Source organism: Lynx rufus, unplaced genomic scaffold (assembly GCF_022079265.1).
Source record: "Lynx rufus isolate CCGP_SWC_20201006 ecotype Redwood Valley unplaced genomic scaffold, mLynRuf1.p SCAF_7, whole genome shotgun sequence".
NCBI lineage: Eukaryota > Metazoa > Chordata > Mammalia > Carnivora > Felidae > Lynx > Lynx rufus.
The window spans coordinates 141,360,565-141,372,972 of NW_025814889.1; the positions used below are offsets into that span (position 1 = coordinate 141,360,565).

Consider the following 12,408-nt stretch of genomic DNA (forward strand, 5'->3'; position numbering starts at 1 on the left):
TACCCCCATTTCTCAGGCACTCATCTTGATGGTGGGAGACGGATGGGGGGCCGATGGCCCCGGTTGTTAGGCTTGGCTGGGTCTTCCCAGGTGCCAAGAGCCAACCGTGCGGGAGAACTCTCTCCTGGAGCGGGACCTGGGACCCCACACCACTTCCAGGGTGTCCCCGTCACGCCTCAGACGCGAGAGGCTGCCCCCTCCGCCGAGCCCTCACCCCAGAGGGCGACACCCGGGGCCTGGCTTCTGCTCAGGAATCACCCTGTGCCTTTTTTTCTCATCGGAACCCTTCTGTGTATGGACGTTTCCAGGCAGAAGCTCACGGCACCTAGTCTGCTCCAGCCTCCGTTCAGGGCAGCAGGAAGGAAAGAACTGAGGCATGGCTCTGGGACCCCTGTGTCTCCTCCCCGCCTGGGCAAGCCCAGACTCCGTGTCCGGGCTCCTTCCTGCATCTGGTGGGCAGGTGTGTCGTCTCCGGCCCTGGGGGGGGGCACCATGCTCCGAGTGGGGGCACGTGAAGTGATAGACGGCTGGGGATCTGCCTGGAACCCCAACAGGGCACCCCAGCTTTGGAGGTGAGCTGACTCTGAGTGGCCCCATCCCCAGGCTGGGTGCCCTGCACGGGTGGGCCCCTGGGACGGTGCAGCTGCACCGGCCCACGTGCTCCATGAAGTGACCCAGGACGAAGGAGCCTCTGCCCCAAGGATAGCACCTGCCAATGAACATCGCCCAAGGCCGTGGTCCCTGCCCTCCCGCGACCCTGGCCCAGTCTCCAGAGCCCACAACCCAGCCTCCCTCCATGCTGGGCCAGGGCCTCAACTCTGCCCCACCTGGTTTATAGCATGCACGGGCTGGGACTTCTGTGGTCCCTGCTGGGCTCTGGGCACCCCACCGCACGCTGCTGGTGAGGCAGAGCGAACAGAGATGGGGCTCCTATCCTATCGTGTGCTCCCCTGTGGCCGCGATGCCCAGGAGAGGCAGAGCCCGACGCCAGCCACTGTGCTGAGTAGCAGAGTGGCAGCAGGCTGGCATGTCTGGGGGTCACCGAGGAAGGCCAGGCATTGGTCTTCCCACTGTCCCTGGTCTAGCCCGCCTCCAGCACCTTCAGCCTCTGGGTCAGCCAGATGGGGTGAGTCAGAAGAAAATGTGCTTCCCCAAGGGGCTCACGCTGCGTGGACTCAAGTGGGAACTGGGGTACCACATGACTTCAAGGGCACAGGCTTTCCTTGAGCGAGGCCATATGGCCACTCAGGCCCCAAGTCCCTGCTCTGTGGCTGCCCCAGGATGGGCCCACTTGCTAGGTGACCACGTGGCACCCCGAATGCGCCACCCCAGTGCCAAAGGGATGCAGGTGACCAGAAGTGGGTGGGGGATCCAACCGACCACATGCCACCGTGGTCGGGGGTGGGGGTGTGGAGAAGCATGGTGGGGATGCCCACCCCCCACCGCCCCCACTCCCTCCCTCCGCCCCCCCCCCCCCCCCGCCTTGGGGGCAAGGGCAGGCTATGGACACTCTCCGCGTCCACAAAGTACTGGTCCTGGTTCTTCCTCACAAGCCCCACTGTTCCATGTAGGCTTGGGGGAGCTGAGACACCCAGCTTGGGCCCAGAGAGGATGCAGGGGCCCACCCTCCTAGGAGCCTCTGTAGCCGGAGGGGCCCCCTGATGACCAGATGGCCCAGAAGTCCAACTGTGGTTGTCTCTGAGGGGTCTGACCCAGGGAGGGCACCCCCTTCACGCCCCTCACTCGGCACCAGGTTGGTGCAAAGAACCTGGACCAGCACAGCGAGATTTTTGTTGAATAAATGAGTGAATAAATAACGCTTTCCCCGAGACCTCCGGCTGGGACACGGGGTGGGGGGAGGGGAGGCGGGGGATGGGGGGTGCCTTCCAGCAAGGAGGGGCTCCAGAGGAGGGGGCTCCTTGGAGGAGCCCGGGACGCCAGGGGGCTGTTTGTGTTCCTCTGCCCAGGGCGGCGCGGGGCGTTCTCCTCTGGCGGAGGAGGGGTACGTGGGTGTATGGATGTGGGGCGCAGGCGCCGCGATGGGGTGGGGGTCCGTAAGAAATACCATGCTGAAGTCGCACAATTTCACTAAGATAGCTCCGTATACAAGGTCTCACATCTATGTGTCGGTTTCCAGAGAAACCAGCCACGCTCTAGGGGCCGCGGGGCCAGGGCGCGTCTGTCCCATCCCAGTCCTCGGCGTCCTGGTCCTCGGCGTCACGGGGTCGACGCGCCGCCGCCCCGCCCGCCGCCCAAGGGCACGAAGGAGGCGCCCTGCAGGACCGCGGCGCAGAAGGAGCGGCAGCGCTTGCAGGGCCGGGCGGGCGGCAGCGAGCCGCGGCACACTAGGCAGGGCGCTGGGAGGTCCCTGGGCAGCCCTTGGGGGGAGAGAGAGGCCCTGAGACCGCGCCCACCTGCCCCGGCCACGCCCGCCCGCCGCCGGCCACGCCCGCCCGCCGCCGGCCACGCCCGCCCGCCGCCGGCCACGCCCGCCCGCCGCCGGCCACGCCCGCCCGCCGCCGGCCACGCCCGCCCGCCGCCGGCCACGCCCGCCCGCCGCCGGCCACGCCCGCCCGCCGCCGGCCACGCCCGCCCGCCGCCGGCCACGCCCGCCCGCCGCCGGCCACGCCCGCCCGCCGCCGGCCACGCCCGCCCGCCGCCGGCCACGCCCGCCCGCCGCCGGCCACGCCCGCCCGCCGCCGGCCACGCCCGCCCGCCGAGCCCCCGGCCCTACGGCCGGGAAGTCACGCCCACCGCCCCGGAGCAGGCCCGCTGGCCCCAGAGACCTGTTGCCCTAAGACCGCGCCCTGGCCTCACTCGCTGGTTGCTGACGCTGCTCCCTAGGGCGCGCCTACCTCATGGCCACCCCGGGCAAGGCCAGGGTCTAGTCCAGTCCCAGCGGCTCCCAAGTCCACCCACTTCCACACGGACCCCAACCTTCTCTCCCCGGCATTCAGAAAACCCCAGACTTACACTCAAGGCCAAGGGGACCGTGTCTAGGGGCATCCCTGGAGTGAAGGCTGTGGGGACTGGGGATTGTCCCCTTTGCCCTGCTCATCTGCCCTCACAACCCTCTGCCTGTTCTCCCCTCCCGAGGGGTGGGTGGTCCTAGCCAGGTAGACTAGGCGCCCGCTCAGCGGCCCTGGCCCTCCACCTGTAGGGAGGCAAGCAGAGGGCTTGCTGTAGAGGTCATGAGCACATTTCAAGTCCGTGGAGCCCACAGCCCCATTATCACCCATGACCCTGCTCCCCATAGCCGGCCTTGGTGTCCCCCCCTTGGAGCAGGGCCCAGGAGCACCTGCCTAGTGCCCCCGGAATGTCCCGCAGCCCTTGCTTAGGAGGCCAGGGAGGAGCCCGCTTGCGAAGGGTGGAGGTTCCCGGGCCATGTGGGCATGGAGGGGGCCGCGGGAACCCCAGACCTCTGGCCCTCTTCCCCCGAACTCTCCCACTGGTGCCTGAAGAGGGGCCACTGTCTCCAGCTTGTCCTCTAGCCTCCTTAGTCCCCCCAGCCCTCCTCACCACAGGCTGTGCCCAGAAGGACCCAGCTCCACTCGCCCTGGCAGGTCTGAGCTCAGACCCTGTCCCCTCTGGGCCTGGACCAAGATGGGCTGTGGGCACGCAATTGGGTGTCAAGAGGTGAGGGCCGGGTGGCAGCCACCCATGCCCACTGCCAGTGTGCTGGGTCAGGACCCGGAGCCCCGGGCAGCCCAGTGGCTGGAGGGGCTCCGATGGGAGGCTGGGACGTTGGGGCCGGGGGTTGCCGGAGCTGACAGACGAGGCCTGGTCTCAGTGCTGCTGTTCTGCCCACTGGCGGCCTGGGGGTGGGGGCACCGGCCCCCCGGGGGAGCCGTCCACCTCACAGGCAGGCTGGTCTCTGTGCTGGCCCCCGCCCCCCGGACACCAGCGCGCTGGCCCGGGAGGTGGTGACCTTGTCGGGTGAGGGTGCTGTGGCCAGCAGGGCTGCGGACGGGAGGCCCGGCAGTGTCCGTGACAGGTGAGGGTGGGCAGGCTGGCCGTCCGGAGAGGTCATCCCCTTGTGCTGAAGCTGCTGCTTCAGGATAACCACACAGCTACTCTGACACCCCAGGATGGGGGAGGCCAGCAGGCAAGCGACATCGTGTGCCCTTCGTGGGGGGGCAGTCAAGGTCTCCAAGAAGCTGAAACCTTGGCCAGGCTCCCTCTGCCTTTGTCCTCCTGGCCTCCGGCCTTTGATCCGAGGTTGCCCCCAGGGGTCTGGCCAGCCCTCTTTAGGGCGTGGGGTGGGCCTGGGCCAAGCTCCCTCTGCTCCCCCGCTGTGCTGAGGCCTGAGTCAGCCCTCGGGCTGCCCGTGGCCCAGAAGCCCAGCTGGCAAGCGTGCAGGGGCAGGGCAGGGCTCCCCAGGCTTTCCTGGCCTGGGGGCCAGGGCACTCCCCAGCCAGCAGCCGCCCAGCCCAGGAGTGCCACGGGCCGGGACGCCACGCCTATCAGAGCCACCCACCGCCAATGGCCGGTGCTGAGTCACTCCTCCGGGGGTCTGGGCGGGGTGGGTGGGAGCAGGGCCACCCAACCCCTATGCAAAGCAGCCGAGGGCTTCCTGGAGCCTCGAGCAGATACTGAGCCAGAGCCCGGGCACGATGCCACCCTGAGGGGCTGGGACAAGCCTGTCCCACAGGACACGCCAGGGCCTGCGTGGGACACGAGGGTGTGAGAGGCGGGGGTGCAGGCAGGCACATTGGCCAAGGACAGCAGCTCTGCCCACCAACGCACCCCAGGGCCAAACAGAGCCCGCCCTGGGGCCAGAAGGGACAGAGGCCAGGCCAGCTTCAAGCCAAGGAGGACGGGGCCAGGGACTGGTAGCCAGAGGTGGGTGGAGGGAGTGGGATTGGGATTTGGAAGGAGAGGCCTTGACCCTGAGCCCTGGGCCCGGCTGGGGGGAGGGCTAAGCAGCAGGACAGCCGCGCCTCAGGCATCTTGCGGGTGTGAAAGGGAAGGTGGGGGGGGCTGGATGGGGTGCACTCAGGAACGGGTGGTCTGGGGTCCCGACCACCCTTGCGGTGGAAACCACCGGACCTGGGGCATAAAATATGAAAAGCATTTTCTTAAAAGCAACAAAACACTGGCAAAAAGCAAGGAATTATCTGAACAAGGCTGCGGGCAGGTGGGCCTTTCTTCTGGGGCTTTGCCAGCCAGGGTCACCAGGAGCCCAAGGTTCCAAGGCCTCATGGGGTGTGGAGGACAGAAGAGGGGTGAGAGACACCCACCCTAGGTGCAAAGGTGAACGAAAATATCCCGCCCTGCCCTGCCCTGCGCCCCGGGGACTTTGAGAGTGCCACGTGGTGCTGAGCAGTGCCGTGGAAATCCCAGAGGAAACGGACCCTGAGCTAGCCTCTGAACAGATTTTCACAACAACTTCTTGTCCCCGGGCTGGGGTGAGGGTGGGGTGAGGGTCCCAGAGCATCAGGCTTTGGACTTGAAACGAGCGGCCTTCCTGGGGGGCAGCGGGGGCACCAGTCCCCAATCCCCACAAGGAATTTATTTTAAGAAAATGAGGCATTTGTAATAAAATGTGAGCGAGCCTCAGGAAGTGTATGAGAGCCTGACCCCAAACTTCAAGTGTGAGAATTACGGGCCATCAGCCGACAGACTGCGAGCTACGTGCCTTTGGGTGGGTTCGGGGCTCACCGGCAGGGAAAGGAGCCACAAATACGACCCAATAGCTTTATCAGAAAGCAGAACTTCTCAAAAGTGAAGCTATAAGATAACTAAAATTAGAATTTCTGGGGCGGGATCACAGAGTACCAGGCACTGATGAGACATGTCGGGAGGCCGCTCCAGAGACCAAACAAGCGAGGGACGGGAGGTCTGGAGGTCGGCGAGCCACAGGGCTTCACAAACACCATCGAGCCACCAGGGAAGGAGGCAATGGCTTCGAGTTTCCCGTAACTGATTAGGGCACCAGTATGCAGATTAAGGAAGTCCCAGTTAGGAGGATAAAAAAGGACAGCACAGCTGGACGCGGCGGGCGGAACAGAGGGCTCTCCTGGGGAGGAAGGCAGCCGCCAGGCCCGGGCAGCGAGCGAGGGTGGGGGGACCCCACGGCAGAGGAGGAGCCGTCTCTGGAGCGCCAGCCAGAAAGACCTCTGCGGCCCCAAAAGGAGGGTGCGCGTGCCGCCCCCAGGCCCCGCCCGAGGGACATTCTAGAGCTGACTTGAGCAGAGTCCATGTTGAAAGTCTGAGACGCGTGGAGGCATGAAGGGCGAGAGGAATGTACGTGGGTAGGTACAGAAAGACCCAGACCGTGTAAGCAGTGATAAGAACAACACCTAGTGGGATTAAAATAAAGACAGGATTAAGCTGCAAGACGGCAGCTGCAAGAAACCAGGGGTGTGGCACCTGCCGGGCCGGAGGGTCACCGTTTGGGCTGGGCGGGCGTAGACGACGATTTTCTTAACTTCAGACTCTGGTAACTAGTAATTTGAGGCAGCCCCTGAAGGAGCAGAAATAGAGCGGATCACCTCCAAACCGGAAGAAGGAACAGCTAAAGAAAAAAACAATCCAAGCAGGTAAGTGAAGTTGTCGGCCTCCAGGTTCCTGCCCGCTGTGCCCTCGGACCAGCAGGACGCCGTCACTTTGCACTCCCTACGGCCTGCTCTCCCGGCTCACCCATTCTGGAGGAAGCTGGCCGCCGAGTTCGGAGGCCCCGTGGCAAGGCGCTGAGGCCCCCAGCCGCGTGAGTGGGCCTTCGTGGAGGTGGGCCCGGCCTCCGTCAAGCCTGCGGATACAGCCCCGCCAGCACCTGACCCCGTGAGAGAGACTCGGGGGCCAGCCCTGCACAGTTAGGCCCCCCCTTGGATTCCTGACCCCCAGAAACTCACGGGATAGTGTTTGTTGCTTTAACTTTTTAAAAAACGTTTGTTTATTTTGAGAGAGAGAGAGCAGGTGGGGGAGGGGGAGAGAGAGAGAGAGAGGCTCCCAAGCAGGCTCCCCACCGTCAGAGAAGAGCCCGACGAGGCTCGATCCCGTGAATTGTGAGATCACGACCCGAGCCGAAACCAAGAGTCAGACACTCAACCACTTAACCGACTGAGCCCCCCAGGGGCCCTGTTGCTTAACTTCTGGATTAGTCTGTTATGCAATAATAGATTACTACAGAATATACAGATACACGTGTGTAAATGATCACAGAAAACGTCAATATTAAATGCATCACTTAAAAGAGTGTTGTCAATATCTGGATTAAAAAAATCAAATTTTAGGGGCGCCTGGGTGGCTCAGTAGATTAAGCATCCGACTTCGGCTCAGGTATTGATCTTGCCGTTCCCGAGTTCAAGCCCCGCCTCAGGCTCTGTGCTGACAGCTCAGAGCCTGGAGCCTGTTTCAGATTCTGTGTCTCCCTCTCTCTCTGCCCCTTTGCCACTCACAGTCGGTCTCTCTCAAAAGTAAACATTAAAAAAAATTAAAAAGTCAAATTTTATGCAGAGAAATAGGTAAAATATAAGGTTAGAGAATGGTTGAAAGGAAGAGATACACCAGGCAAATTCTAACCAAAATAAAATCAATCACAGTCCAAAAAATATAAAGCAAAAGTGGACAGAATTATGAGAGACAGATACGTTCCCCAAAATTCTTACTGTACTTTGCTTAACAGTTGATAGAAAAAGCAGACCAAAAAAAAAACCAAAAACAAAAACAAAAACAAAAAACAACTCGGTTAATAATACAAAAGATTTGAACAACACAATGAACAAACCTGATCCCACTTTACCCGACAATTGCAGGGTTCACATTATTTTTGAGCACTGAGCAGCACTGACAAAAAATGACCACACAAAGCAACTTACCACAAGTGCCCGAGTTTTGTAGTGAGACAGACCCTAGTCTCTGGTCGAGATACAGTTACGCTAACAAGAAAACAAAAGCTAACTATAAAACCAGATGCTAACACATTGATAGGAAACCAATTTCTAAATAATGAAAGATTAAAGAAATAACTGTAATGGAGATCAGAAAATACTGAACCAAACAGTACAAAAAATACGATATTCAACAATTTTCGGATGCAGTTACAGTAGAAAATAAAGAGAAACAGATTCTTAAATGCATGTATTGGAAACAAACGTTGCAAATTAATGAGCCACCCGTCCAGCTAGAGAAGTTACTAAGGGAACAAATCGGATAGTAAAGGTAAAAACAAAAGTAAGCAAAATGGGAAATACGAAGTTGAACAAAATACCGGTTCTCTGAGAAAGCCGAGTGAAAGCTGACAAAACCCTGACTGATGAGGGCAGGGGCGGGTAACCAGTGTCAGGAACAAAGGTGACAGTGGCATCATCCCGCCATAGACAGGAAGAGGCTGGGAAGGGGGAAGGTTGGTTTCCCGTTCCTGGATCCATCAGTACCATTTGCCACATCAGCAGAACACTAAGATCATCTCAACAGAAGCAGGGAGATCACCTGACACATTCGGTGTCATTCATGAGGGAAGGGAGGGAGAAAGGGAGGAGGGAGGAAGGACGGAGGGAGGGAGGAGGGAGGGAGGAAGGAAGGGAGGGAGAAAGGGAGGAAGGAAGGAAAGGAAGGAAGGGGGGAAGGAAGAAGGAAGGGAAGGAAGGGGGAAGGGAGGGAGGAAGGAAGGAAGGAGGGAAGGAGGGAGGGAGGAGGGAAGGAGGAAGGAAGGGAGGGAGAAAGGGAGGAAGGAAGGAAGGAGGAAGGAAGGGAGGGAGAAAGGGAGGAAGGAAGGAAGGAAGGAAGGAAGGGGGGGAGGAAGGAGGGAGGGAGGGAGGAAGGGAGGAAGGAAAGGAGGAAGGAAAGGGAGGAAGGAAGGGGGAAGGAAGAAGGAAGGAAGGAGGGAGGGAGGGAGGGAGGAAGAAAGGGAGGAAGAAAGGGAGGAAGGAAGGGAGGAAGGAAAGGAAGGAAGGAGGGAGGGAGGGAGGAAGGAAGAAAGGGAGGAAGGAAGGGAGGAAGGGGAGAAGGGAGGAAGGAGGGAGGGAGGGACCAAGAGGGAGGGCGGGGGCAGGATGGAGGAAGGAGGGGAAGACCACTCAGCAAACAAGGGGGCGGCGGGAGCCGCGTCTGACTGACGTGACGAGGTGTGCATGGAGACTCCGCGGCCGGCACCCGGGTGGGTTCCTGCCCACTCTCACTACCGGAGGTTCTCAGTGCAACGAGGCAAGAACGAGAAACAAAGGCCTAAAGGCGAGAGAGGAAGACACGGGGTGATGTGGTTCTGTGGAAAATCCAAAGGCATCTACAAACTACGAGAACCAAGAAGTGAATTTACCAGCACTTTGGGCTATAGTGTCGATGTACAAAAAACAATGGAATATTCTATACCTTGGCGCAAGGAATTGGAAAATAAAATTTAAAACGCCATTTGTAACACTTGCGAGTGGAATCTCAAAAGAAAAACGTCAAACTCCCAGAAACAGAGCAGAAAAGTGGCTGCCAGGGGCTGGGTGCAGGGGACACAGGGAGAGGCTGGTCAAAGGGTCCACACACAGATGACTACGGTCTGAGGATGTCGTGTAAGACACGGTGACTACAGCTGAGAACGCTGTATGGAATAACTGAAATTTGTCAGAGAATAGATTTTATATATTCTCACCAAAAAAAAAAAAAGATAAAAAAGCACCATTTATAAAAGTATCAAAATTTATAGAATACATTTATAAAAGTATCAAGAATATATCAAATACATCTGAGTAAGTTTGACTTAAAAACTCTGCACTAGGGGCGCCTGGGTGGCTCGGTCGGTTGAGCGTCCGACTTCGGCTCAGGTCATGATCTCACGGTCCGGGAGTTCGAGCCCCGCGTCGGGCTCTGGGCTGACAGCTCAGAGCCTGGAGCCTGTTTCAGATTCTGTGTCTCCCTCTCTCTCTGCCCCTCCCCTGCTCATGCTCTGTCTCTCTCTGTCTCAAAAATAAATAAACGTTAAAAAAAAAATTAAAAAAAAAAACCTCTGCGCTAAGACTTCGCAGAGGAAACCCAAGGAGCATGTAGGTGGCCTGGGACGCGTCACGCCTCACGCTGGACGTCTCCGTACCGAAATGACCTGCAGATTTGATGGAATCGCAGTCAAAAGCCCCCCAGGTCTTTCTTGGAGCGATGTGCAAGCGGGTGGCCAAATTTATAGGAAAATTCAAAAGACAGAGAATAGCTTTCTTTTAAATGTTAAAACAAAGATTTTTGTAGAGAAAACAACAAAACAAACCAGAAAAACCCAAAGACGCAGAACAGCCAGGGCAGCATTGAGGAGGAAATCGTGCGGGAGAACTTGCCCTCTCGCATTCCAGAACAGTTTTCCAAACTAGTGGAGACAGTGACGAAGCGTGGCGTTGGCACAAGGAAAGGTAAGCTGAAACAGCACAGCACAGAGGAGCCAGAACTCGTTCCGGAGAGTCTGTTTCCGACGAGGCGCCAAGCAGTTCAGGGCGGAGAAGCCAGCCCTTTCGGGAACGGCGCCGGGTCCGCTGGCCGTCGCTACGAAAACCACACGGACCTTGGCGCCTTCCCGCCCCGCGCGAAAATTAACTCAGGATGGATGACAGATCGAACTGTGAAGGTCAAAGCCACGGGGCTTCCAGAAGGAGCCACTGGAGAGCATCTCTACGACTTGGGCGTGGGCGAAGCCATTTCAGACGAGATGCCAAGGGCCCTGTCACAAAAGGAAAAGCTGACAAATTAGGCTCCGTGAAATACTTCTAGCCTTCAGACGGCGTCACCCAGAAAGCGAAAGGGCAGGCCACTGACTCGGAGAAACGATTCTCAATACACAGACCTGACGGCCTATATGAAAAGCGCCAAATAAATAATGAGACAAACGACCTAATTTAAAAGTGGGCAGACGGCAGCCACGGGCACGTCACAAGGACGCCTGCAGAGCCAGCAAACACAGGGCGACGTGTCCAGCGCGATTTGTCGCCAGGGGAACACAAAGCACGCCTACCAGAGCGGCCGCACACCTAAGGGTCACGATACCGAGGTGGGCGAGGATGTGCGGCAGCCAGAAGTCACAGACGCGGGAGGGAGCCCGGAGCGTCGGGCCCACGGCGGAAAACGGGCGGTTTCTTCCAAAGCCAAGGGTGAGCCTCGCGGTGGCCGGCAAAGCAGGAGGACCGGCCTCTGGCGTCCACACAGACCGGCGCCCTCACGGCCGCGCCGAACGGGACGCAGGCCCCCGGCCGTCGCAGGCGCGGCGGGCGGACCCCCGGACCTCCGCGGGGACAGCGAGCGCGCCACCGCGTGGCAGACGCACGACAGGCCGGGTGCGACAGGCGGCGTGAGCGCGCGGTGGGAAGCCATCCGTGCTGACCAGCGGGTAGCGGTTGTCGCCGACGGCCGGAGTGCAGAACGGGACGCGGGGGCTTCCCGCAGCGGGGACCCCTCACCCGGGCGGGGGTGGTGCAGGTGTCTGTGCAAGACCTGCTCTCACCGTGTGCATGCCGTGCCTCGAGAACGTGGTGTAAACAGAGGTCCCGTTTGCTACGGCACTAAAGCCACCGATGCCCGGGGAAAGAACCCCGGCGAAGTACGTGCCAGACCCCTACCGCCAACACACAGAACACAGCCGAGAGGAGAAGCCTCAGTTAAAAGGAGCAGATCGTGATCGCGGTCTGAAAGACGCAATATGAGAAAGGCATCAGTTCTCCCCAGAGTGACCTGCAGATTCAAGGTGATCCCAGACAGAACCCCAGCAACTTCTCTCCCTTTCCTTCCTTCCTTCCTTCCTTCCTTCCTTCCTTCCTTCCTTCCTTCCTTCCTTCCTTCCTTCTTTCCTTCCTTCCTTCCTTCCTTCCTTCCTTCCTTCCTTCCTTCGGAGTCGACAGGCTGATTCTGAGATCTCTGCGGAAATGCAGGGGACCGAGAATAGCTCCTGAACACAATGTGCTTCCCGCCTGCTGGGGACCCGCCGTGGCCCAGGGTCGCGGTGCAGCGAAGGCTGTAGGCACACCGCTCGGTTGGCCGGCTGGCTGGGAACACAGACCTGCCGGGAGGACGAGGGGTCTCGTGGAGCTGGCCGGTGGCCCGGCTGGTGGCCCGGAAGCCCGGGGCTAGCCTGCACAGAGCCCTCCCGGCGCAGCCGATCTGCCGCCCCGTGGCAGGGACACGCTGGCTTCTGTCCCGCGAGCCGGAGCCCTTGGCCGCGTGGGATGCTCACCGCGGACTCCTGGCTCACTCTGCGGTGCCCGGAACGGAGAGAAGCCCCGGACAGGTGGCGCTGGCCTGGGGACAGCCGGCGGGCGGTGGGGACGTGTCCTGCCCCGGAAGGGACACCTGTGCAAGGTGGCGGCAAAGCGTGAGGCTCGGCTGCGGTGACTCAGGAGGCAGAAGATCCCCTCGGTCCGCTTGCGGCAGCGGCAGGAGTGCTCGGGGGCAGCAAGCTGGGTTTCGGTCGCCATCTGTGGAGGGGGCAGCAGACGCCGTGACAGG

General features: G+C 60.0%; 1 protein-coding gene across 1 annotated transcript in view; it reads right to left on the reverse strand.

Annotated features, from left to right (window-relative positions):
• Positions 1-5,961: 5,961 nt before the first annotated feature.
• The window catches only part of TTLL8 (tubulin tyrosine ligase like 8), a 58,801-nt gene continuing 52,354 nt past the window's right edge, over positions 5,962-12,408 (reverse strand). Inside the window, exon 13 of the mRNA XM_047066889.1 lies at positions 5,962-6,302. Within this exon, the coding sequence (XP_046922845.1) occupies positions 5,962-6,302 (341 nt within the window). The remainder of the gene's footprint in view (positions 6,303-12,408) is intronic.